Below are 26,355 nucleotides of genomic sequence, written 5' to 3' on the forward strand. Positions count from 1 at the left end.
GGTAGTTTAAAAGGCAGAATGAAACAGCTTGAGGTGGGCTGAATAGAAAGGGCCCAGATTGAAGAACAGACTGGATAAGAAGAATAGAAATCACACAGTTCTCAGAAAGCTTCTTAGTCTGTTTGTCTGTTTGTCTGTCTGTCTGTCTGTCTCTCTCTCTGTCTCTCTCTCACACTCACACACACTCACACACTCACACACACACACACACACACACACACACACACACACACACCGTACAAGGAATAGATCTAGACAACATATGAGTTTTGTTATTTCTTTTGCGTGTTGTATGTTGCTTTAATTTTGTAACACACTGTTGAATTCTTGACAGATATTCTACAAAATTAAATATATTAAAAAAAAATAAATATACTACCTCATTCATCATTAAATTTAACAAATTGCTATGAATAAACCTGCAGCTGGTTAACTACACCGGTGGTGCTTATTTTCCCCTGTCCTCACTGTCAATAATGTTTTATTCCATACATTGAATCGTCCAGTGAAGTTTGGAAATCAAATATTTGAATCAAATCACTGGGTATGTGTAGATTAAATGAAAGATTGCTTGCAGTAGCTTCAATATAAATTAGTCTGTACTGCCACCCAGTGGAAACACAGTAACATTGAAACACAGAAATCTCTGTATCGCTTAAGAGTTTTATTATTACCCATTTCCTTATACAACTTACTAAGACCGACTGTGTAATACTGTACGTTTCCATGGACCCCTGTGTGTGTATGCATGCTTGATTGGTTGTATCAGTTGCAACGATTTTATTCATTTATTTACCCACAGTGTAACAAGGTCTCTCTCTCTCTCTCTCTCTCTCTCTCTCTCTCTCTCTCTCTCTCTCTCTTCCTCTGTGTGTGTGTGTGTGTGTGTGTGTGTGCGTGTGTGTGTGTGTGTGTGGTGTGTGTGTACAATACCTCTTGCTGTTAAACCAGACATGTGAAATTAAGAATTCAAACCGCTTTACTCAATCTGGTTTTATTATTATACATTTCCTTTCTTCACGTTCCGTTTTTCAGAATATACTGTTAAATAGTTGAATTTAATGGCATTTATAAGACTTACATGATTTATATCAATGAAATAAACACATTTTTAAATGAGAGGATCCGCTAATGCATCCTGCAACAAGATAAATTTTGCTGCAGTTGTATCAAATATTAACAGGGTTTGTTCTTAGTTTATAAAATGCGACTCATGGCTGAATTATATGTGTTTTATCTTCAGTCCTAGAATAACTATCTTGGAAATATTTTGGCATTCGTTCTGCATAATCATGTGTCTTGGAGCTACCAGAATGGCATGAAAAAGACCAGTTTAATGTCCTGTGATTATGTTTTGTTCGTCATTCCACTTCCATTCCTTTAGCAGGTCACTTTTTCGTCCTTTTATAAATGAGGCTGGAAGAAGGTGGGCTGCAGGTAGCCGCTAGAAAAGAAGGGGCGCAGGAGCGTACCAGATGGTGATAATGGTACAGCGCTGGAAGAGTGGAAAATACCATTTCCCCCGCTGAAAGGTGGGAAAGTGTGAAATCCCGCCACGGCTGACCCGCAAAGTCCCACACCCGGACTCACGCTCGAGCTCGGGGGTTGCAGGATATTGTCTGCAGCCCCCGGGTTTTGTTTCTTCCATTTTGTTCTGCGGTTCTGAAACCAAATCTTTACCTGTGTCTCTGTCAGGCTGAGCGCCAGCGCCAGGTTTAGTCTCTCGCACACGGACAGGTAGCGCGTTGCGCGGAACTTGTTCTCCAGCGCCACCAGCTGCTCGTAGGTGAAGGCGGTTCTGGCGCGTCGGGGGCGCGCGCTCCCCTGATCGGACCGGGACCGGCGGCGGCGGCGCGCGGGATCCTCTGTACCCGACGAGTCTGCAACACTGTTAACGCTGCTGCTTTCTTCATCGCCGTCCGCATCATCCGGGTCATTAGGACACGAGAGCCGTGGGTGTGTGTCTCCAAGGGAGGTGGTTGTCTCCACATCAGGTGTGAGGAGCGAGTTACACTGCTCTTCTTCTGTGCACCCACCTGTTAATTTTCAAACACTTACTGTCAGAATAGGGCCACCACCGTAAAATAACATCAAGAATTCATAAGTTTAATACAATCCATTTTCAAATGTGATGCAGTGTTGAATCCCAACGCTCAAAAGTATAATTTTTACGCAATTAATTGAATTGAATTATCCTGAATGTAAATCCTTCCACTATATATGACCGTAAACTCCTTTCCTAGTAATGTTGACAGCTTCAAAAATAAATACTCCATCAATTCAGCATGATATTAAAAATAATAACAGTAATCATGTCTGCTAATGTAAAGTTAATGGAGATGGAGAAAATTATATTAAAAGAATTCCCAAACAAATTTTTATTAAAAAAAACAAACAAAAAAAAAAAACACAATTGTATAGAATGTGTTCGACAACATTCATTGTTTAAAGGCTACACACAAACAAAACACAAACAAACAGAGAACTAAAAATGAGACATTTCTTCCTAGTAATTCAGTCTGTAATAAAATATTCGCCTGGTATAGCGCAGGATCAGGACCATGGACAAGGTGGATATATAGATCGACGGTTATGTGTGAGCAACCAAGCGAAGGTTAAAAAGGGGACTTGGGTGGATTGGGCTATAATCCCGTAATAATTTATAAATCACACATCGCTTCAAATGTCATGTCGCAGAAAGAAATCCCGGTTAAATCCAGCCCTACCATCTACCCGTGACGTGCTAATAGAGTTTCATATTTGTCGGCAAATCGATAAATGTCATCTATTTAAAGGGAAGTTTTAATCGAGCGATATTTGGGATCAGACATGGAAGGGGGTTTAAAGTTTGTAGCTACCTGCAAGGTGCTGGAGGGAGATATGCAGGATCCAGTAATGGAATATCGATCAAAGTGAGCGCAGGCATCCTCAATGGGACGATTTAAACAATTATCTGCCCTCCCTGCCCCTATGCCAATCACACTCTCAACTGCAGCAAGAGGCTCTTTGTGACTAGGGAAGGAAACACGGCCTTGGAAATTAGGGGAAGGTCGTATACAGATGAGTAAAAATTGGCAAATAAATAAATAAATTAATAAATAAATAAATAAATAAGCACGTCTAAAAACTAGACTCTTTCTCTACAACCACAAACCACTGTGCAGTACTTTTGGGTACCTTTTAACATTTTTACTTGAATAATTGTAATAAAAAAGTGCCCTGACATTGCATAAGCAGATATTCATCTTTAAACGGTAATGCAATTTCACCTTGATTGGAGTTTAAGGGTGTTGCACACAGATTAAACCATGCACCATTAAAAAAAAAAAAAAAAAAAGTATCGTGTTTTACCTGGATTATTACTGATAATTAACGACTCCGTTTGAGAAGGAGTCTCTCTGCCAGAGAGTGAACTGGACATGTTTCCAAACTCTGTGCTCCAGAAAGTCGTCTCGTTGTTCTCTGTGAAAAGTCCATCTAGCTTTTTACCTGTGAACTTGTGTGGGTCCAGAATGTCCATAATTGAAAAGGAAATTCTGCGACTAGTTGTTGTTTTCAGCGCGGGGTCCTGCAGTTCAAACATGTTAAGTCGGGCGCGCTGCCCAGAATGGGCAATTTGTCAGGAGAATGAGGACGTTAGAGATGTGCCTTGTTTATCCTCGCGCTCCTGACCCTTTGCTGTTTAACGTCGGAGATACACTGGTGCGGATGCGGCTCTTGACGGTGATTGGAGAGGTGTGAATATGTGTGCATGGAGAGATGTGTCCACTCTTGCTAGTGCGTTGGTGACTACTAAAGTGTGTGTGAATGGAGTGGTGTGCGAGCTCTTCCCGTCGTCTGTGTAGATGGAGAGGTGTGCGTCCACTTCGCGGAATGTATAGAAGGAAAGGGGCGCGCTCTTTACCGAGAGCCGCTTTCAAACAGACACGCGCGCTCTCAGGACACGTGACTGACAAGGTGACGTTTAGACGTTAAGCTGGTCTCTCTTAATTGGCTTAAACAAGCCGGCGCTTAAATTCCTACACATTTAAATCAATAAAATGCTCTGCTCCACAGGGAGGCTGGAGTGGCAGGTGGCAAGACGAGAGCACTGGACCGTTTAACCCCATCAATAGAAATTAAGTCTAATTCACAAGCTGTCTTCAGCACAGGTAAATAAAAGAATCCGAAAAAAGTGTTTGTCATAATGTGTTTTTCATAATGTTATTTATTTATTTATTTTATTTTGTGAACAAAATCCTGGTACAAATTTACAGGTAATTGCCACAGGCTTGGCTATTTCTACAAAATGGGAAAAATCACTACACACTCAGAAAATTGAGAACGTTTAAGGGTTCTGTATTTGTCCCTTAGAAGTAACCCCACATAGCATATTTATAAATAGTAGCATAATTCCCAGTTAGCAAATGTTCCAAACAGAACATTATTATCTAATGAGTAACCACTGAAGAGCAATTTTTCTAAAACTCATCTTTAATTTGTCTAATCAGCTATTCAGAAAATTATAACCATAAACATTTCGCTTCTCTTTTCACATATTAACATTTCAAACATCAAAATGTTTACACATAATAAAGCTTAACCTTTTTTTTTTTTAGAAATGAAATTAACCTTACTGAAGAATAACATACATTTCACATGTATGTGTATGTGCTTTCATATGGGATGAAACTAAAACACATGTACACAACGTGTTATGTAAAAAAAAAAGATATGTAAAGATAAATTAATTAGTAAAAAAAAGTCTTTTCTGTTAGGGGTTTCTGTCAGTAGGGGTCTATGTAAGAGAATACACACCTTTTTTTTGTTTAAGGTGACTGGATCTCCTACATGTGTTCAGGATTATTATGATCACTTTGCATTGCCATGTACTATCTGATCATAGTTTTGATCATATTTATAACGTAACTGTTGCTAGGACTCAGGCCACCTACATTGCGGATCAATGCGCTCAGCGGCTGTCCAACACTGATAAAAGAGCCCAATAATGCTTGGTCTCACTAAAGAGGGGTTTATCATTGAACCATTAAGTCATGTGACTGTACGATTAGGTAGTTCACTTACTACGCTTACTAAACACAATGTCTAAAATGTTGTCCTTTATATGGGTTTTTTATGGATGCTTTCACTCCATCGGATTTCAAGTAACAATGTTTAAGGTAACATAAAATCTTAGAAGCTAGAAATAGCTCTCTCTCTCTCTCTCTTTTTTTTTTTTAGATATATATGAAATATCTTAAAAATCCACTGGTCAATCCACCTGGATAATATAGTAGATATACTCAGTTCTATGTACTAGTACTAATGAAGGTTGTGGGTTTATAATCCCAGAACTGACAAAGATTACCCAAATAATTTTATGATTAAACTGTATTCCTCCTTCCAATTTGGCAAAAATGTCTGAAAATAATTATAAAATGAAATCAAATTAGTTTGTAGGCCATCCTGCAAATTCCTGCACAAAAGATTTTTTTCTGCCTTCTTTTTCAGTAGTAGGTGACCCACCATGTTTCTTGACTGCAACGGTCAAACATGAGCCAGTCTGTGTCCCCACTGAGCGTGCTGTTTGTCTTAATTAGCATATGTAAGACCAGTAACTGGGAACTCCATATGAATGAGCTCTTATTGATGGTTTACAACTTCCTCTCTGTGGCCCACACCGCACACACATTTGTTTACACAGGGCTAGGAAACAAAAGTGTGTCTCAGTAACAATTAGAATACAGGTATTGTTAGTACAAAAGTTGCAAGAGGAAAGTAGGCTTCCTAAAAAGAGCAGCAGCTGCTGGGAACAGTTATGTCCACAGAGCGATGCTCCAGGCAGCAGAGATCTGAAGAGATCACAGCCAGGGACCAAGGGTGCCTGTGGAGAGGGCACACTTATGGACAAAATCTCCCACTGTTTCTGCATTCCCACTTCCATAAAATCAGCAGCACACCAGGAAGACGTGCAGTCTGCTAAACATTGGATAATTTGTATAATGTGGAATTCACATCACTGGGTGGGTCCCTTCACAGACAGAGCTATTCCCTTTGTCAGCCCATGTCCCTTCTGTTCATGTCCAAATTAGGTTTGGACAAAGGAATAGAGGGTCCACCGTGTCTTTTGAAGTCTGAAATGTGAGAACAGGAAATCCTGAATGAGGTATTCTGGTGCGAATAAAAAGTACTGTAGACAGTAGATGCACTGAAGACTCCAACAGACAGCATAGAAAAACCCATTTCATGTTAAATGAGGCAGTTATACATCATCAATACAAAAAAGATTAAATTGTCTAAAAGCATCAATAAATTCATTTGCTTTGTGTGTTATAATATGAATGTTTAAATCAATGTCAAGAATGTCGAGATACTCTTTTGGCTCTCTACTACAAATGAAAAAATATTAGGGTGTTGAGGTGTGTACAAGGTCGCCTTCATTGCCCCATAATTGTCCTAGCACTGCTAGTTGTTCAGCATTGGCTCTAATGAGGGCTCTTCACTGCGTCCGGGATGGCTGAGCGCCTCTGCCAGATGCTGACATGGAGCAGATGTGGAAAGTCGGTGAGCAATTTGTTAAAGGGCTGCATCATTGCAGGAGAGGGTAATTACACCAAGAGACTCTGTCATTCCCTCACTAACAGATCACCACTCCAGCCTACACCCACCCACACACAAACAAATACACAGGTAAAGGTCAGTTCACCTACTCCAATATCTACTGTAAAAAGTTTTACAATTCCTCAGTCTCCAGTGGGAAGGTAATATTAAAATATCAAAATATTTGGACACTTTTATTTTGTAGAACAAAAAAATAATATTATTTTTCTTTAAAATATCTCTGCTAGCCTTCATGTGACACTTTAATTGTCAGTCCATTGAAGACACTGTAAAGGACTGATGGCTTCTGTCATACTATTCTTGTATATACTCATGGAGTGTATCATTCATTCATTCATCTTCTACCACTTATCCGAACTACCTCGGGTCACGGGGAGCCTGTGCCTATCTCAGGCGTCATTGGGCAACCTACCATGCATGTCTTTGGACCGGGGGAGGAAACCGGAGTACCCGGAGGAAACCCCCGAGGCACGGGGAGAACATGCAAACTCCACACACACAAGGCGGAGGCGGGAATCGAACCCCGACCCTGGAGGGATGAGGCGAACGTGCTAACCACTAAGCCACCGTCCTGTATGGAGTGTTATATGATGTTGGAGTGTATCAGATGTTTGCAATGTAGTTATGGAGAGAGGTACTGCATGTTTAGGACAGAGAATATTCAAATAACTACATTTTGAAGTGGACATACATACAAAGCCATACAAATCCAAATGTGCAAGCTGCAGTATCCTGTATAGGACCTTGCGATACAGATACAGGACTTAGGCAGATGCAAGCTTCTGTCTGTCACAGCTTGCATTAATTCTTCATTGTTCTCAGAAGGTCGTGTCATAATTCATTAACGCTTAACGAGTCCCTGTGGTGCCACCTGCATGCCTTCCCTCGATTGCCCGTTAAATTAGGAGTGACTCTCACACTCGCTGCTCTCAACAATGAAGATGTATTCTCCATGTAAAGGATAGGGTTATTAGTTACGTTGTTTAAATAGCCCACTTTAAAGCCAGGGGGAAGCTAACTTTATGAAGGGCAATTAAGCACTAACCATAATTGGTAATTCATCCTCTTTACAATTATACAATATAAATAATATGTCTGGGATTAATGGTTATGGGTGTTTAGCGGGAGCGAGGCATGGCGAAACTGGCCGAGCATGGCTGATTGAGAGAAAGGAAGCAAAGCCGGATTCATCTCTATTTAGGAACGAAACAGATTGTGTTTGTCCCTTTAACACACACCGCTTCACTCTCTGCTAACCTCTCCGCTCATCCTACTGTCCTTGGTATTCATGCTTCTAGTTATAAAAGTTCAGTACTCACAGATATCCTCTCAATTCATTTATGAGCATAATGTGTTCATGTGTACATCTTAAACATCAGGCATATTAACATCTTAAGAAAGTTATTTATCTTAGACCATATTATTCAGGAACCTTTAGTTACCAATAATTGCAGTGAATAGGGAAGATGTACAATAAATATGAGAGCAAGGAATATGGTTTGAAGATGGTTAAATTGTGTTTAAAGGTTTAAAGATGCTCTACCTTGTATGTGAAAAGTTAAAGAAGGGGTACGCCAGGGTTATACACCACTTAAACAGTAGAGTGTGTACCATCGGTCTGAAGCAGAAACCTTTACAAACAGACCTTTGCTCAGTATTATTAATTTGTCTTAGTAACTTATTACTAAGTAATTTTTTACTTATTACTAATTAATACTTTCTAAAACAACAGCTATAAGAATATGAGTAAGCTATTCTAGCCTGTTTTTTTTTAAATATAATAATCAAATATTTAGCATAGACATATTGCACTTTCCATGCATACTGTTTTCAGCTTATGTTATTTGTTATGTATATTTATCTCATCGGCTTATAATAAATCCAAAGCCTACAACTACACATCACACCTCCTCAGATATGTCTCTAATGACTTTAATGCCAAAGTGTCATCCATCCATCCTATTCATCAACCTTTCCTATTTCTTCATTATGGTCTCTGACATGTATATTGATTTCAAAAAAAGCTTTTATTTAATTGGAATTCATTTTTGATCTTTTCTAAAAGGTGTTCATTAATAGTTTCTTAGAGAAGTAACTATGCTACAGTAACTATGCTAACTTTGCTATCACAGTCAGTGTAGACAATCATTTTTGCTACTCCTGTAGCACTGGTCTCTAATGACTTCAGTGTAATTGCTACAGTGAAAGCTTGATCTGTGAAATCGCGCTAATCAATAAAGTCTTCATCGTCCACATCCCCTGTGACTTCCCCTCATTTCTATCCTAATTGCTCTTTTTCGTCTGACAAGGTTCTGTGCCGTGAGGAAGGTGTGTGTGTGTGTGTGTGTGTGTGTCCCTGTGTGATATGCTCCATTTTAACTCTATATCCCTCTTTGGCCCTAGGACTGCAAAGGACTGTACCGACACATTATTGACATATGGTGTTCAGTTGATGGTAGCACCGTATACCATGTCACATTTTTTAAGAACCATTTTGATCTTAATCTTTAGTTTCACATTGCAAAATGTGCAGAGGACTATTCCGCACAGGCTGTTCTGACTTAAATATACTCACAGTATCCTACTGAGATAGACCAGAAACCTCTTTGAATTTGAATTACAATTCTTTCAAGTTCTTTCTGTTTGCACTACATTGCCATTTGATGCATACAAGTAATATCATTGTATAGGCCTAATTAACTTAATTACAAGGACGTTATAATGGTGTAACAGGTGGAGCAGCGAAGCAGTGAGACATCACTACTAGGGTTCGATTCTGAGCTCAAGTTACTTTCTGTATGGAGTTTGGTATGTTCCTCATGTGTCTGTGCAGGTTTCCAGTGTCCTGAAAAAACATGATGGTAGGCAGACTGACTACATTAAATTTCCCCTTCGTGTGAATGTGTGTGTGGTGTGCGATGGACTGGCATCACATCCCAGGTTAATCATCTACCCAGTGCCAAGTGTTAATTGGATAGTGTTCTGGATCTATTAAAACCCTGAACACGACAAAGCACTTACTGAAAATAAACAATTAAATTAATGCCTTGTTAAAATATTTTAAATTATTATTCTATAAACACAATTCCATTTGCACTCTGGACTTGGAAATTTAGAAGTAGTGATTATGACAATGAGACACCATAATCCTGATCACCTTGCTTTTGAACCTTAGGTTTTCACAACTCTTGTTGTATGATCTGGCATGCAGAGATTTATGGGCCAATTAAGCTTCAGAGAGAGATGACCATCAACAACCTGTGTTCCACCCCCATCTACCTTTGGGGTTGACCTCTGGGATTTTTCTAGCAAGGAGAACAGACTCACCTCACTGTGTAGACTCCCAGTGTGTGTGTATTTGTGTGTGTATTATGTGGTGCTAAATGGCAGCTTGTGTAGTGATGCTTGCACAACCCATCCTGTCACTCTGGGGGCTATGGAATTGACCATCCATTTCCCCTGAGAATGAACACAATGCTGATTTATTACCAGTAAAGGGCAATGATCTCTAAAGGAGGGCAAATTAGTCCCTGGTTTTGTGCATGTGTGTGTGCCTGTGTGTGTACATGTACTTATGAGCTTGATGTTGAGGCACTGAAGGTCAAAGACAGAGAAATTCTCTCTTTCCCCTGCTGTCTCTCACACTCTGTCCATGTGTGTGGATGTGCTGAAAATAAATGAGACCAAAATTAAATGAACCAGATGGAGGTAGTCTAAGACCAAAATATTAGACCACATTAGGCTATTTAATATCACAAATCTTTGCAAAATATAGTACCAATTCTTTGAAAAATTACGTCCAATGATGCCGGGCCATTTTTCCGACAATTCTGATGGTCTCTGACTTATAGCCCCATATAATTCACGGCCATTCTCCAGCAAGAACAACTCATCCTCAGTATTACAAGCAATACATCTCAAGGGAGTGATTTTTATCGACATTTCCCATTACCGACTCTTCAGGTTTATAGAGTCCGTCATAAATATCCTCTCCAGTTCAAAATTGGGATGGTTCTGTGTAGGATGAAGAGATCAATTGTCAGATGTGTTGAGTTAGGTGTCACACAGAGCTAGTGGGTCAGACAGACTATATAATAAGCTCACCAACTTTCTGAAGGAGACTTAGATGGCACTGCATTAAGACAGAGGTCTAAATGCAGACCGTATTATGAAATAAAGATTCAGCATGGATTGCTTACAGGCTTGCTCAGAAAAGCTACAAAATATGTCGAGATGGTTAAATGTTGTTTTCAAACTGATATGAGCTTGTAGATGAATGTAGATTGTATGACAATAAGAAAATCTTCATTGATCAATTTGGACAAGTAATAAGAAAGCTGGAAAATAACTTACTAGCTGGCAAATGAGCTACCATTTTGTTTTAGCAGATTGTCAGATGTCTGTGTATGTGTATGTCTATCTGATAAACACGTACTATGCGGCGTAATAGATAGATAGACAGACAGACAGACAGACAGACAGATAGATAGATAGATAGATAGATAGATAGATAGATAGATAGATAGATAGACAGCTTTATTGTCATTGCATGGTACAGGTACACAGCAACGAAATGCAGTTTGGTGTCTACTAGAAGTGCAAAGAGTAGCAATTGTGCAAATAGACAAGTGCAGATAAATATGTAGCATGTGTACAGTATGTAATATAAATAGATATATATGTAAACACATGTACAGCATGTAATATATGTACAGTGAATAAATAGAAAGGCTATAGCAGTGCAGAGATGTGTGGACATTGTTGAAAATTACAAGTAAATAGTTCTGAGGCTTTGTCATTAAAGGAACAACAAGTAGAAGGTTATAAGGTTATGACATTAAATGGTTATGACATTGTGGCATAAGCCGAGTAAACAAGTCCACTAAATAAATATATATATACATGAATGTAAAATAATCTGAAGACTTGACTAAAATGTGCAGTGACTGAAAGCTTCATATGTTCAATTTGGTACACTGAATAAACCGTGATGGAGAAGCACGTGTGTGTTTACATTTCAGTGTAGAATCATTTACATTAGGTTCCGTCACTGTTCCAGATGAATAGACTGTGTTAGTCTATTAGACGCAGTAAATGTTTTCATCTCTGTATTTTTGTAGATCTTACCTCACGCGTTATCGCTTTAAACACCTTCCCACCTTCCCACTTTCCCAGCAATGAATCTACAATCACATTCCCAGACACACGAGCACTCTACTGAGTAACGGCGTTCCCGTAAGTTCCACAGCCAGCCAATCAGCATGCGGTTTGAATGCATAGCTAAGAAAAGCGTTCAATAACACAGGCCGATCTTCAGGAAGTGCACCGTGCAGGTTTGCGTTGCCAGGAGAGGAGAAGCGAGCTAGAGGCTGCCGCAGAGCTCGATACCGCTTTATTTCTCCCGTCTGAAATCCGGCATAATTACACATTTCTAAAGGAGTTTTCATGCTTTTGCGACAACAAGGACATAATACAGGTAACAGCCTTCTTATTGCGTCTCGTCCCCTCAGAGCAAAGCGCTGGTTAGCCTGAAGTCTCCTCCTGCTTTAGCTCGCTGTGTGTGTGCTACAGATGCACCTAAATATTATTATTATTATTATTATTATTACTAGACCATTATTTCTGCTTTAGTCTCCTCACATAAAAAAATGAAACAGTAATAATGCTGTTAACTGTACCGTCGAGACAGCTTTTGGTGTCTTAATTAAACCATATGTTCCAGTCTACAGCAATATAAATAACATTCCCTCATATGCTTCCCTCGTGTAAACCCTTGAGCTACACATATAGGTGTAGTTGTATATATGCACATATAACTTACACTGTAGTTGAAGGTGTAAGTTGTTGTAATCGTTTTCTGTTTGTGTGAATTTGTGTTGTCAGGGTGGTCGAGGTATGACACTGACCAGGGGCTCCTTCACTTACTCAACTGGAGAAGAGTACAGTGGTGAATGGAAGGAAGGCAAGTTTCATCTACAGTATAGTTCCTGCTTCATTATGAAACTCAGCTCCTGCTGTTCCAGACTATTTGCTTTCGACTCTGATCGCTTGACATGTTAGATTTTTTCTGTGGCACGTTCAGGATTACTGTCAGCTTTAGCGTGTGTAGGATACAGTGGCTTCTATACAATATTAAATCTTACATTTTCAGGAAACACATTTTGTAATGTTTTGTAAATCATGGGTATGTTTTGTCTATTTATGCAACATAGGATCCACTGTTCATAGACTTGCCAAACAGCCGAATGTTAGATGCCACCGTATGACTCAATCCCTCAAGATATCCCTCTGACCGCATTTAAAAGCTTTCAGTATATTATAGTCAGTGAGCTGCGGTAACGTATCGAGTGATGATGGTAGCTTGGAAAAAGAGGCCTGCTGAAAGGAGAACCTGAATTATTCATACCGTGCGATTGTAAAATGGAAAAAGCACTGCCCAACATCTAAAACATTTGATTACAATTTGTATTACCTCAGATATCCAAATTGAAATATAAAGTTTTGCATAACGTGTCCTGTTCAGGAAGGAGACATGGAGTAGGGCAGCTGAAGTTCTCTGACGGCACTTGTTACAAGGGTCACTTCGAGAACGGCCTGTTTCATGGCTCTGGGATCTTAATGTTCCCTGATGGATCCAGGTATGAGATTATGTAATCAGATTGCAGTGACATTTAAACATTTGTCAAACTAATAATTTACTGTAAATGTGGAAACCTGATACTTATTGAACAGGCATGCTTTATGAGATTTTAAAGGCTGTTGTATGTTTTAATGCGTACAATACAAATCAATCTGCCGCTGTTCAATTTAAGGTATGAAGGTGAATTTGCCCAAGGAAAATTCCAAGGTGTTGGAGTTTTTAGCAGATTTGATGGTATGAAGTTTGAAGGAGAATTCAAAAATGGTCGTGTGGAAGGACATGGTAACTACGTTTTTTTTCTTTACTGTTCTGATTTAGTCATGAATTTGACTGTTCACCTGGGACTGTAAATACTTAGAAGAACTTAAAAGAGCAGTGGGTGGAAAATGAAAATAAAATTACATAAATGAAATAAAAGATGTGCCTGATCTGCCTAAGCTAAGAGTTAGTTGTTATAAATGAGACCCTTGTAATTTTTTCATCCATGGATTTAGCATTATAATCATCCTATACAATAAACACATTGGACTTGCAGTACACCAGTAGCCCCAGCAGGTCCTACCCAGGAATTTCAGCCATTTACAATATTACATTGTTTTACCATTAATGGTCTTTTTTTTGCAGAACATTTATAATTGAGAATAAATAAGGATATTGACTGTTTTTTGGCATCTTTTGCAGGCTTACTGACATTTCCGGATGGTTCCCATGGTATTCCACGGAATGAGGGGGTCTTTTCTGACAACAAGCTACTGAAGCGGGAGAAGAGCCAGGCGGTGGTGCAGAGGGCCCGGAGCTCAGCCTGCACTGCACGCAGTCTCTCTGTATGATCAACACACAAATGATCTGATAATCACCATGCTGCTGCTCTCAGATCAGCTTCTCAAACTCCACTCCTACTGCAGAGGTAAACATAGAGAACTGAGGATCTGCACATAGAGCTCTTTTTCATGTGGGCGTTGAAGCAGACCCTCAGGAGTGGATAACAGGGTTTCTTTTCCCTCTGTCTCCTTTTTTTCAGTGCTGGTCTGCATCTGATGCCTCTAGCTTAGAATATATTAATATATATGTATGTATGTATGTATATATAAACTGTGTGCAAAATTTATTATTAATGCATCAGTGTGAACTATTTCATCTTGAATAATGGAGAAACCAAAGTCACCATCTACAACATGGGGCTATTGAGTGTTGGAAATGAGGAGTTTGTGTGTAACAGTGAGATTATTTGCCTTTGTGAGACTGATTGTGCATCTTCTTTATTATTTATCTATTTATTTAACATGATATTTAAATGTTATTTCAGGCACTTTTTATTTAGGTAGAAACAATCTGACTTGAATATAAATTCACTTAAATGTATATGAAAATGTAATATTTGTATATACCTCATAAAAAAAAAGACACTGGATATCCAGTATTGATGTTCGAGTTCATTCTAAGCCTATACATGCAGTGGACATATTTTGAGTACAAAGCCAGTGATGTGCTCTTAATTAAAATCAGGCAGTCTGGACAATGAAGAGCGCCACACAGGTGATCCTCCTGGCTGTGTGCGTTCTAACCAGTATGTTTTATTTTTCTTCATGCACTTTGTGTAATATGTTCTGATACATGTGAGGCTCGAAAGTTGAAGTCAGGCTAGACTGACTAATTATGGTACCTGCACTGTAAAAGCATGTATTTGATCTTTTTTTTTATTCCAAATGGTTATGAGGAGGACTGGAAACGCTTCATCTCTATCTTCATAATAGTATTCATTCAGTAATGGTGTGCGTCTTCTAAGGACAACATAACCATGGATGTGGCTGTAGTCCATTGATCTGTATGTCAGAGGAGTATTCTACTTGTCACTCAGTTTGTGTAATGATTCTATTTTTATCATCCACGTAATGACTGCCGGATATTGAGTAAACGGATCCGAAACCCGCGGTTAGGCAGGGGGAGGAACAAAAACTAGATATTAAAAATAGTGATGGACACTATCTTCTCTGCCTTAAGGGAAACTACACCTATTCTTAATACCGACAAGGTATTAGTGTTATGGCTTTACACTGATATAGTAGATGCCTAAATATTAACTATACAGCTGAAAAAAATATAACTGATACACAACACAATTTTAAATAATACATTTCTTGTTTTTTTTTTGTTTGTTTAGCTAACTGTAGTTACACTGTTTTACCATGTGCAATGTTTTCAAAAAGAGCTGTACAAACTTAATTTGTCTATTTTCCGATACCAAAATGTGTACTAACTTCAGTATTTGCTTGAAAAGTTTGGAAAGAATGAAAATGCAGAAAATCTGTTTTTCTTTAAGAAAAAAAAGGAATTAAAAAGTTTCTAAGTGACTTTTATTTGTTGAATCACTCTCTGCAACATTAAACATCAACGCCTGACTTTTCATTTGTACAAAAATCACATGCCCTGCGATACATGCAACTAGGCGTTTTTTTTTTTTTATTATATCACAAAAGTTATTTGCAAGATTAGTTTTTGCCACCACAGCAAATGATCAACAGATGCTTTGTTTCACAAATTGCCAGTCTAGAAGAGTAATTTATAGAGAAAACACATTTCTGTCTAACACTGAGGACTGGACAGGGTTTATTTCACAAAACGGCGCCCTCTAGTGTGCATACTGGCAGTTAGCGTACAGAATCAGAATTAAATAATTACTTCCAGATTTTTTAAGTGTACCAGCTAGATGATCATTTGAAATATAAAGATATTTAAATAGATTTTATTTATATATTGTTTTATGGCATGTCTTACAGTGCAGATAATCTAGTCTGTGAATAGGTCAAAGGAATGACGCTGGTAAACGGCCTTCTTTGCTTCTCCAACAATTATTTAAAACACAAAAGAATATGCATAACAATCAAAGTCATTGTTAATCTTTTAAAAACACGTGGATATGCGAAATGAAAATGAAGGCAATTCCTGGTCTGCTTAAAACATCAGTGCTTGAACAAATGGTGGTAGAAATCAATCTCTCACCATGGACAAAGTGCCAGATACGTAGAGGTCAGATGTAAGCAGAGCCAAACACAGAAATTTCCAGTCTCATGAAGCCTCTACAGTGTGTGGGTGTATGTGTTAATATGTATGTAAGGTTTACAAAAAAATCTCACATTGATTTCCTTAACTCAACATGTTAAGGGTTTAAAGATGATGGAGCAACAGGTTTCTTTATTTAAGTTTTAATTACATTATTACAAAGCATGATATTGCTGATCCATGTGACTGGCAAGGGTACAGTATATCCATTTCAGTTGTACAAAAGGGTAACCCGCTGATAGTAACCGGAAACTATGCACTAATGCCTCATCACAAAGCCTACTGTTAAGTCAGGGACAAAACAGAAATCCTAACCCTGCTTTCTTCATTGTCCCTAGAACATAGCAGCGCATTTGTGCTTTAATGCAGTTAACATTAATGTGGGTAAATATGTCTCTGCATACATAACATCATTTCAATCACAATGTCAACAGAAGATGAACTGCACATAAGTTAATAGTGTTGGTTACTGTTTTACCATGGCAAGTTCAACTCAATAATGTGGCTTTGCTAAAATGCTTGAAAGAATATATTGAATTTTTTTTTTTGGATAATTAAAACAAATTCAGTTAAATGAAAACATAAAAATCCTGAGATAGTTTATTCAAACAAATACTCAGTAAGCTGCTGTAATAGAGGTGATTTATATCAATCTAAATCTAATCTGTTGTATTCATATCTGTATTATATGGCTGTAGGTTGGAAACGAAACAAATTGATCATTTAAATTAAGCTAAAATGACGCTAAGCTAAAATACACAGCAATGCAAAAATTTCTATACAAACCCCATGTGTATTGTACAGATAAAATTCAATCAATAATTCTAATCCAGTGAAAGGGAGCATAAATCTTTTCATGTGAGCCCTCAACTGTGCTTTATGAAATGAAATACTATTTCATCTGGTCCAGTTTCTCCAGCATCTCCTTAGTGTCACACTGCCACATCTTCACCTGCTCCCTCGCTGTAACACCCTCCTGAAAACATGGATTTCCACTCTATTATACACTGTATGGCCAAAAGTATTGGACATCATATTCAAGTCACCAGTTTGCTGTTAAAATAGCCTCCATTCTTCTGGGAAGGCTTTAGTGATGATAGGTACTGAGGTTGGGCAGGAAAGTCCATGTTCTAGTCACGTTCCAGTTCATCCTACATGTTGGTGGGCTCTGTGCAGGCTACTCAAATTCTTCCAACACCCAATTCTTAATACTTCATGTCTTCATGGATCTCACTTTGTGCACAGGGGCATCTTCTAAACTAGAGAAGACAACTAAATGTTTCCAAATTAGGTGGCAGCAGTTTTTGGTGAATAAACCACACATGGAGTTGATATTCTGATGTCCACAAACCTTTGGCCATATAGTGTATCTAAAAATTATTTGACCTTTTTCCTATGAATATAAGACAAAACACATTCGATTCCCTGCACTTTCAGAGCTCTGCAATACTTACAGCATTCTTAATCGTCATGTCTGCTCCAGCCAGTATTAGCACCTTGGCTATTTTGTATCGGTTCAGTCGGACAGCATCATGCAATGCAGTGTCACCCTCCTTAAAACAAATTGAGTCATGGTAATGATATGGACTATATGAGTTTCACACAATTATTACATTTATTAATATGTTCTATTTGCTTGAAAGCTTGTAGTTCATACCCAGTCTTTGGCATTAATCTGGACACCACTGGATATAAGATGCTCCACGACTTCCCAATGGCCTGTTCTGGTAGCCACATGTAAAGGAGTGCTCAAAAGCTGTGGGCATCAGAAACCATGCACTGATGTATAACGAATACTTTCATTAAGCATTCACAATAATTCATTAATACGCAATATGTCCAAAGGTTTGCACCTGACCATCACACCCATAAGTGCTTTTTGAGTGAAGTCACGCATGGGCATGATGGACGTTTGTCTAGACATTTTTGGTCATACAATGAATCTCAATACTTTAAAGTTTTTTTACTTTGTCTTTGACGTTTAAGTCAGCGCCTCTGCACTGCAGGAGTTTAAGAGCAGCTACACGTCCACCCCGGCAGGCCCAGTGCACAGCCGTACAAGCCAACTGAGTAAATAACCAAAAATATAGAATTCATTACTGTGCCATAAATAAAAGAAAACTCAAGTGAATGCTGACTGCTATCTATCTGCTTTCTCACCCGGTCACGGAAGTCAATGTTTGCTCCCTTATCCAGTAATCTCTCCACAATCTTAACATGACCCTCAAAGGCAGCCATGTGAAGTGCTGATTTTCTGAACTAAACATTATTATTATTATTATTATTATTATTATTATTAGTAGTAGTAGTAGTAGTAGTAGTAGTAGTAGTATCAATAATATTAATAATATAAATATATAATATAAAATGATATAATCATCATCATCATCATCATCATCATCATCATCATCATCATTAGAATTGTTTTTTTTTTTTCAGTAGATAAAAAAACATTTATTGAAATGTAAATGTAACATTCTTCAGAAATACCTCATCAGCTGTGTTTGGGTCTCCTCCGACTTCTAAAAACTTATCAACAACTTTGACGTTTCCATTTATGGCTGCCTTTAAGAAGTTTTCACAATCCACAGGACACTATATGATACAAAGCAATGATAAATGAAACTATGTAATAACTCAAATAAACATGTTTGTAATACCTTATTACATAAATATTGCTTAGGTTACTGGATTTTGATGCTTTATTATTTGTCTTTTTCCTCAAACAGAACTAAGTATTATTCTTAGCACTACCCAGATCCACTATCTTATACGGAAGATAAGATCACCCGCTCGTTCACCTGATGATGTCACTGCTCATATCACTGAAATACAACTATGTTGTCGATATACATAAAGTGTTGCTGTAATGTAGGACGTATGACCAATGCCAAGCTTGAAGCTTATAAAACCATGATATACCAAGGTGCTGGCTTTGGACTATAGTGGTTATACTGCGGAGTGACTAAATCTGACCATTTGAGAGTTCTGAACCTACATTACTAACAACTCCACAATGATCTCGTTCTACTGATATGATAAATCACAATTTGAAAGTATAGTTTTTTCCCTCCCTTCCAAAACTAGAAAACTTTTTCTTTTTTTCTTTTCAATTTCTTTAAACGGATAGGCAAAGCAAATCTTAAAATTGCTTACCTGAATATTTGCAATACTCTGATTGAGTGTTTCATCACTCATCTGTTTTTGAGCTTTACTTTCATCCACAATCAAAATTCCCAGCTTCCGTGCACGTGTCCTATGTTTCTGAAAACAATGAGGTTCGTACAGGTTCAAATGAGGCAAAAGCAAGATAAATTCAGTTGCGTGTAGCTTTTAATAAAATTTTATGTTTCTGTAAGGAATTAATTGCTAATTTGGTCATTGAAATAGAAAAGAAGGATTAAAAAATTAAATATTGTATATAGGACCTCATAAACATTTGAATATAAACAAGTTCTTCTGGAATATTTAAATGTGTGGGTTTTTTTGTGTGTTTGTTTGTTTAATACATTCAGTGTATCAACTTATCTGTAAAATAAAAAGTGCAGTGTTATAAAGTGCTATATCAAAGTTATATCGACAATTTTCATGAGCAATCCCACAGATGAAGTGAATCTGCTAGCAAGACTTAATGTAATATTTTGGTAATAATGCTAATTTTGCTTTATTTATAATAATTTCTATCTGCATAGAAAATTTGATGTACAACATATGAATTGTAATAATTCTATATAACTTATTAGTTGTGAATGTGTAAATTTAATATCTGTATAATATCCCATAAATAAAGTACAATATTGTATACCTGCTCTTGTTGGTTCAGCTCAGCTTTTTGGTCCACTATCGTCGTGGCCCACAGGATATCCTTATCCATCCTGTTCAAATTAATCAATATAGATATAACAATATTATTCCAGTTAGAAACAAGTAAAATTGCCTTTAGATTGATGATACTGAATTATGAATTAGAATATGAGGAGTAACTGACACCTATAAATAACCACTCTATTGAATGTGCTCAGTGAGAAAGGCCTTTAGAGAATGGAAGGCAGTATGGGAGCTCTTATACCCCATAGCAGGCATGCAAAGCCTACTGCTTTGTGTGACAGGTGTGGTCAGGAGCTGGACTCCACACTGACACATGACACATCATAGACCAGGACCATCAACTTGCTTGCACTGTGTTCTTCCACTCAAATGTTTTTGTTTTTTTTTATATTATGGATCTGCTCAATAAACAAGCTGTTTTGGGGATTATGTTATTTAGAATTATTTCACTGGTGTCAAGTGATAGCTTATAAGTACTTACTACTGTCATTACACATAATGACGCATCACTTACCAAGCATTCAGGGCCATTGTTTCTCTCATGCTTATAAAATGCAGAAGGATGTTTGCATATATGAAAAGTAATAAGAGTGGTTGTTTATTAATCCAGTACCTCACCACACAATCTGTCATTCCTCTTACAATGTAAGCTCAGAGGTAAATGGTTTAACTAGATGAGAAAAGTCAGGGATCACTCATCACTGTGCTTTTAGTTAACTTTACTAGGGGATACGTGTTCAAATGTGACAATAAAAAGATTGCAGAAACTGTGTTTTTAATTCAAATTGATTTAAGCTGTGAATGAGAATCCTTGACAGATGTTAAACATCTGCTTAAAGGATACAAAAAATGTGTTTATATAATACGCATATTTTAACATATGGAAATGGTACATATTAGATATAGACGAGAAAAGTTGTCTTTTGGATAGTACTGTTTTTTGTATAGAAGGGTCCTCAGTGGCAGGTGAATCATTAACCGTGGCAGTGAAGATCAGTCCAAGATAAACACTCACAAAACTGCTGTTTTGTAAAAGCTGCCACTGATCTCTATTTTACTCAAAACTGACTGCTCTTTTAGGCCAAGAATCACATCTGAAAAACAAAGTAAGTGTGCAACCATTTTTGGAAATTGCTGTTGTTATTGACTTTCTGATTTTACAGTGGAGGCTTGTGTTATACTAATTACAGGAAGAATGCTCAGGAAGTGTTAATAGACGCTCGGGACCCCATGGTGGCTTAATGGTGACTTTAAAGCACATGAGCATGAAGGAGTATGAGGAGACTGGTGCTCCACTGCTGGGTGAAGAAAACAGCACAGAAAACCCAGGCATTAGAAACAGAAGGGAGTCCAGAGAATTCTTCCTTGCACAGTGAGTTCAGACAAAATAGAAAACAAGAAAATCTAGTGATTTGCATGAATTAGAGGAAGCATCTTTTGAATTCTTTTATTTTTTATTTTTATATACTGTATATATAAGAGTATATTCGTTAATGGAATATAGCAATGTCAATTCTTTCTCTGTGAAGGTGGAAAAACCTTGGCCTGAGTGTTGTTCTGCTCCTGAGCTGTTATTCAGCAATCCTTGTCCCTGCTTATTTGCCTACTAAACAACTGACCTGGACTGAAAGCTCCACAGAAGAATATATGGTATATACATTTAATTTCGCATTGTCTTGCCTATAATATGGGTTCAGAAATGGAAAGATTGTGCAGTAGTGTTGCTGCCTCACAGTGCCAGGGATTCAAGCTCAAAGTGAATTCTTTATCAGACTATGACGAGTTTGGTATGCTCTCCCTTTATCTGTTTGGGTTTCCTCCAGGTTCTCTGGATTCCTCCCACTTCTCAAAAAAAAAACATGCCATGGGGTAATTGCCGTAGATCCATTTACTCTACTTGTGAATGATTATGTGAAAGTTTATGTGTGCATGGTGACCGGTGATGGAATGGTAATCCATCATCACCTTGACCGTTGTAAATGTAATCTTCCTCTAGGCGATACTGAATGACTCGGCAGCTCTGCTGTCTCGGCCGTGTATAAGCGGCCTGGCTAAGGCAAAGCTGCAGAAAGTGCTGAATCTCCACAGCCTGCTTCAGATTCCTGCATTCCTCCAGAATGGGACTGGACACTGGGAACAGACACCTCCACTTGGTCTTCTAGGTAGTGAGGGTACGTTGGCACAAGCACTTACAGTCCTGCCTCTCTCTGGACTGCCCTCTGTTCCCGACCGTTGCAGGAGATGTATGGTGGTTGGGAGTGGAGGAATCTTACATGGCAAACATCTTGGAGTCCATATTGATAAATATGATGTCATTATAAGGTTAGTTTATATACTGTCTATATATTGTGTATACCTAATATATATATATTATATATATATATATATATATATATATATATATATATATATATATATATATATACAGTGAGGAAAATAAGTATTTGAACACCCTGCTATTTTTCAAGTTCTCCCACTTAGAAATCATGGAGGGGTCTGAAATTGTCATCGTAGGTGCATGTCCACTGTGAGAGACATAATCTAAAAAAAAAAATCCAGAAATCACAATATATGATTTTTTAACTATTTATTTGTATGATACAGATGCAAATAAGTATTTGAACACCTGTCTATCAGCTAGAATTCTGACCCTCAAAGACCTGTTAGTCTGCCTTTAAAATGTCCACCTCCGCTCCATTTATTATCCTAAATTAGATGCACCTGTTTGAGGTCGTTAGCTGCATAAAGACACCTGTCCACCCCATACAATCAGTAAGAATCCACTTATCCACTACTAACATGGCCAAGACCAAAGAGCTGTCCAAAGACACTAGAGACAAAATTGTACATCTCCACAAGGCTGGAAAGGGCTACGGGGAAATTGCCAAGCAGCTTGGTGAAAAAAGGTCCACTGTTGGAGCAATCATTAGAAAATGGAAAAAGCTAAACATGACTGTCAATCTCCCTCGGACTGGGGCTCCATGCAAGATCTCACCTCGTGGGGTCTCAATGATCCTAAGAAAGGTGAGAAATCAGCCCAGAACTACACAGGAGGAGCTGGTCAATGACCTGAAAAGAGCTGGGACCACCGTTTCCAAGGTTACTGTTGGTAATACACTAAGACGTCATGGTTTGAAATCATGCATGGCACGGAAGGTTCCCCTGCTTAAACCAGCACATGTCCAGGCCTGTCTTAAGTTTGCCAATGACCATTTGGATGATCCAGAGGAGTCATGGGAGAAAGTCATGTGGTCAGATGAGACCAAAATAGAACTTTTTGGTCATAATTCCACTAAACGTGTTTGGAGGAAAAAGAATGATGAGTACCATCCCAAGAACACCATCCCTACTGTGAAGCATGGGGGTGGTAGCATCATGCTTTGGGGGTGTTTTTTTGCACATGGGACAGGGCAACTGCACTGTATTAAGGAGAGGATGACCAGGGCCATGTATTGCGAGATTTTGGGGAAAACCTCCTTCCCTCAGTTAGAGCATTGAAGATGGGTCGAGGCTGCATCTTCCAACATGACAATGACCTGAAGCACACAGCCAGGATAACCAAGGAGTGGCTCTGTAAGAAGGTTCTGGCATGGCCTAGCCAGTCTCCAGACCTAAACCCAATAGAGAATCTTTGGAGGGAGCTCAAACTCCGTGTTTCTCAGCGACAGGTCAGAAATCTGACTGATCTATGTGGAGGAGTGGGCCAAAATCCCTCCTGCAGTGTGTGCAAAAACTACCTGGTGAAAAACTACAGAAAACGTTTGACCTCTGTAATTGCAAACAAAGGCTACTGTACCAAATATTAACATTGATTTTCTCAGGTGTTCAAATACTTATTTGCAGCTGTATCATACAAATCATTCATTCATCATTCATCTTCTACCGCTTATCCGAACTACCTCGGGTCACGGGGAGCCTGTGCCTATCTCAGGCGTCATCGGGCATCAAGGCAGGATACACCCTGGACGGAGTGCCAACCCATCACAGGGCACACACACTCTCATTCACTCACGCAATCACACACTAGGGACAATTTTCCAGAGATGCCAATCAACCTACCATGCATGTCTTTGGACCGGGGGAGGAAACCGGAGTACCCGGAGGAAACCCCCGAGGCACGGGGAGAACATGCAAACTCCACACACACAAGGTGGAGGCGGGAATCGAACCCCGACCCTGGAGGTGTGAGGCGAACGTGCTAACCACTAAGCCACCGTGCCCCCCGTATCATACAAATAAATAGTTAAAAAATCATACATTGTGATTTCTGGATTTTTTTTTTTAGATTATGTCTCTCACAGTGGACATGCACCTACGATGACAATTTCAGACCCCTCCATGATTTCTAAGTGGGAGAACTTGCAAAATAGCAGGGTGTGCAAATACTTATTTTCCTCACTGTATATATATATGTATATATATATATATATATATATATATATATATATATATCACTCTGATATAGCACTCTGATGTATATATATATATATATATATATATATATATATATATATATATATATATATATATTTATATATATATATATTTATATATATATATATATATATATATATATATATATATATATATATATATATGATAAGAATGATGCTAGAAGTTAGATTTTAACACTTTCAGAATGAACGATGCACCAGTGTTTGGATTTGAGGAAGACGCAGGCTCAAGAACCACAATTCGACTGATATATCCTGAAGCAGCATCTTTCTTGGCACAAGAATATCAGAATACAGCTATAGTAGCTTTAGTTGTATTCAAGAAACTGGATTTAGAGTGGTTGACCTCTATTGTAACGAAAAAACCTTTGGTGAGCATCATGGGTTCTTATTCTTCCAGTCTGTCTTACAATATATCAAAATGTAATTGAAAGAAATAGAAAAAAAAAACAAAATTAAATGAAAATTGATCCCTTTCTCCAGAGCTGGTGGTCTAAACTGTGGTTCTGGAGAGAAGTTGTAAATGATATTCCACTTCAGCCAAGAAACTTCCGCATCTTAAATCCTGAAATACTCAGCCGGACATGGCATGTGCTGCAAACCTATGGAAAACATGAACGCAAGGTATGCTTAGATATTTGCTTATAAATATTTAACAATATTTCCCATCAGAAATATATAATAGTTTTCTGTCTTATTCATATCTGTAAATTGGTTGGACATACAGTATGTCTGTCTGGATATATTGATATTTCTTGTATTATTATAATATGTGTGTTTACTTTTAAGCTAGAGAAGCAGGTGTACACTCATGTGTGCTTCGTGTTCTGTTGTAGACGGTGCCTACATTAGGCTTCACTGGTGTGGTGTTAGCATTACAGCTGTGTGATGAAGTTAGCCTGGCAGGTTTTGGCTATGACTTCAAACATCCTGGATCAATGCTCCATTACTACGGGACTGTGCGCATGAACCAAATGATGGCACAAGTAGTGCATGATGTGAGCTCAGAACGTAGTTTACTGCATGACCTTGTTGAGTCTGGAGTCGTGTATGATGTCACAGGTGCAGTGTAATTAACAGTAGACCTCATATATCAAAATGAATAGAAATGTATTTATTAATAAACTGTTCAAAGAAGCACGTACACAAGAAATTTGTTATTCATGAAAATGGTGTTAGTGTTGATCGTGTTAGAAAATCACGTTAGTCATATGAAAGCTCCATGGAATGCAAATGTTATACACTGAAACAGTGGCTGAGCTCCATTACTTGACAATTTTATTTGTTTGTTTTTGTTTTGTTGGTGTTACTACATTTGATTAGCCTAAGCATATTAGGTGACTTATGTGTGATTCACTTTTATCAACATCTGCGCATGAATGCAAAGAAAATTTGCATTAAAAAAACTTTGGTATGGTCTATGAAACCACTTTTACTTCACAATTAAAATTAGAAACATTTAGAATAAGTAAGTGGCTCAGTGTTTGTACGTTGAACTTGAACTGAATTGAACATAGTTGCTTCAGATCTTTTGTAACTAAAGATTGTGTGAGATTTAGTCATTTCAGCAAAAAGGTGAAAGCAACCAAAGCACTCCAGGTACAATGTCCAAAAAAAATCAAGTAAAAAATTAACAAGACATTACGATGATCCTCTATTGCAGTCGTTCACGAACACTTACCCCAGCAAGCAGCTTTTACATGGATAAGAGATACAGAATTGTTCTTATATTACAGCTTACCCCTGAAGCTAGCATAGAGATGCCACATATTT

At 38.1% G+C, this 26,355-nt stretch overlaps 4 protein-coding genes across 4 annotated transcripts; 2 read left to right on the forward strand and 2 right to left on the reverse strand.

The window, feature by feature from the left end:
• Window positions 1-1,404: 1,404 nt before the first annotated feature.
• On the reverse strand, window positions 1,405-3,727 carry nkx1.2la (NK1 transcription factor related 2-like,a). Its single transcript, XM_060871500.1, has 3 exons — window positions 3,483-3,727; window positions 3,352-3,398; window positions 1,405-2,036 (listed from the first exon to the last, which is right to left on the reverse strand). Exons 1-3 carry the CDS (start codon window positions 3,581-3,583, stop codon window positions 1,405-1,407), a joined length of 780 nt encoding a protein of 259 aa, XP_060727483.1. The 5' UTR covers window positions 3,584-3,727.
• Window positions 3,728-11,891: 8,164 nt separating this feature from the next.
• Window positions 11,892-15,536, forward strand: morn4 (MORN repeat containing 4). The gene is made up of 5 exons (XM_060871375.1): window positions 11,892-12,076; window positions 12,484-12,566; window positions 13,128-13,238; window positions 13,413-13,522; window positions 13,922-15,536. Exons 2-5 carry the CDS (start codon window positions 12,496-12,498, stop codon window positions 14,068-14,070), a joined length of 441 nt encoding a protein of 146 aa, XP_060727358.1. The 5' UTR covers window positions 11,892-12,076; window positions 12,484-12,495; the 3' UTR covers window positions 14,071-15,536.
• A 1,323-nt stretch (window positions 15,537-16,859) lies between these two features.
• ankrd2 (ankyrin repeat domain 2 (stretch responsive muscle)) lies at window positions 16,860-20,268 on the reverse strand. Its single transcript, XM_060871501.1, has 8 exons — window positions 20,106-20,268; window positions 19,457-19,564; window positions 18,791-18,895; window positions 18,461-18,559; window positions 18,268-18,366; window positions 17,958-18,056; window positions 17,755-17,853; window positions 16,860-17,276 (listed from the first exon to the last, which is right to left on the reverse strand). Exons 1-8 carry the CDS (start codon window positions 20,172-20,174, stop codon window positions 17,193-17,195), a joined length of 762 nt encoding a protein of 253 aa, XP_060727484.1. The 5' UTR covers window positions 20,175-20,268; the 3' UTR covers window positions 16,860-17,192.
• Window positions 20,269-21,104: 836 nt separating this feature from the next.
• st3gal7 (ST3 beta-galactoside alpha-2,3-sialyltransferase 7) lies at window positions 21,105-26,194 on the forward strand. Its single transcript, XM_060872455.1, has 7 exons — window positions 21,105-21,234; window positions 21,319-21,500; window positions 21,658-21,778; window positions 22,125-22,450; window positions 24,767-24,953; window positions 25,066-25,206; window positions 25,419-26,194. The coding sequence occupies exons 2-7, from the start codon at window positions 21,370-21,372 to the stop codon at window positions 25,653-25,655; spliced, it is 1,143 nt and encodes a 380-aa protein (XP_060728438.1). The 5' UTR covers window positions 21,105-21,234; window positions 21,319-21,369; the 3' UTR covers window positions 25,656-26,194.
• Window positions 26,195-26,355: the final 161 nt, after the last annotated feature.

This window comes from Tachysurus vachellii, chromosome 6 (genome assembly GCF_030014155.1).
Source record: "Tachysurus vachellii isolate PV-2020 chromosome 6, HZAU_Pvac_v1, whole genome shotgun sequence".
NCBI classification, from domain to species: Eukaryota; Metazoa; Chordata; class Actinopteri; order Siluriformes; family Bagridae; genus Tachysurus; species Tachysurus vachellii.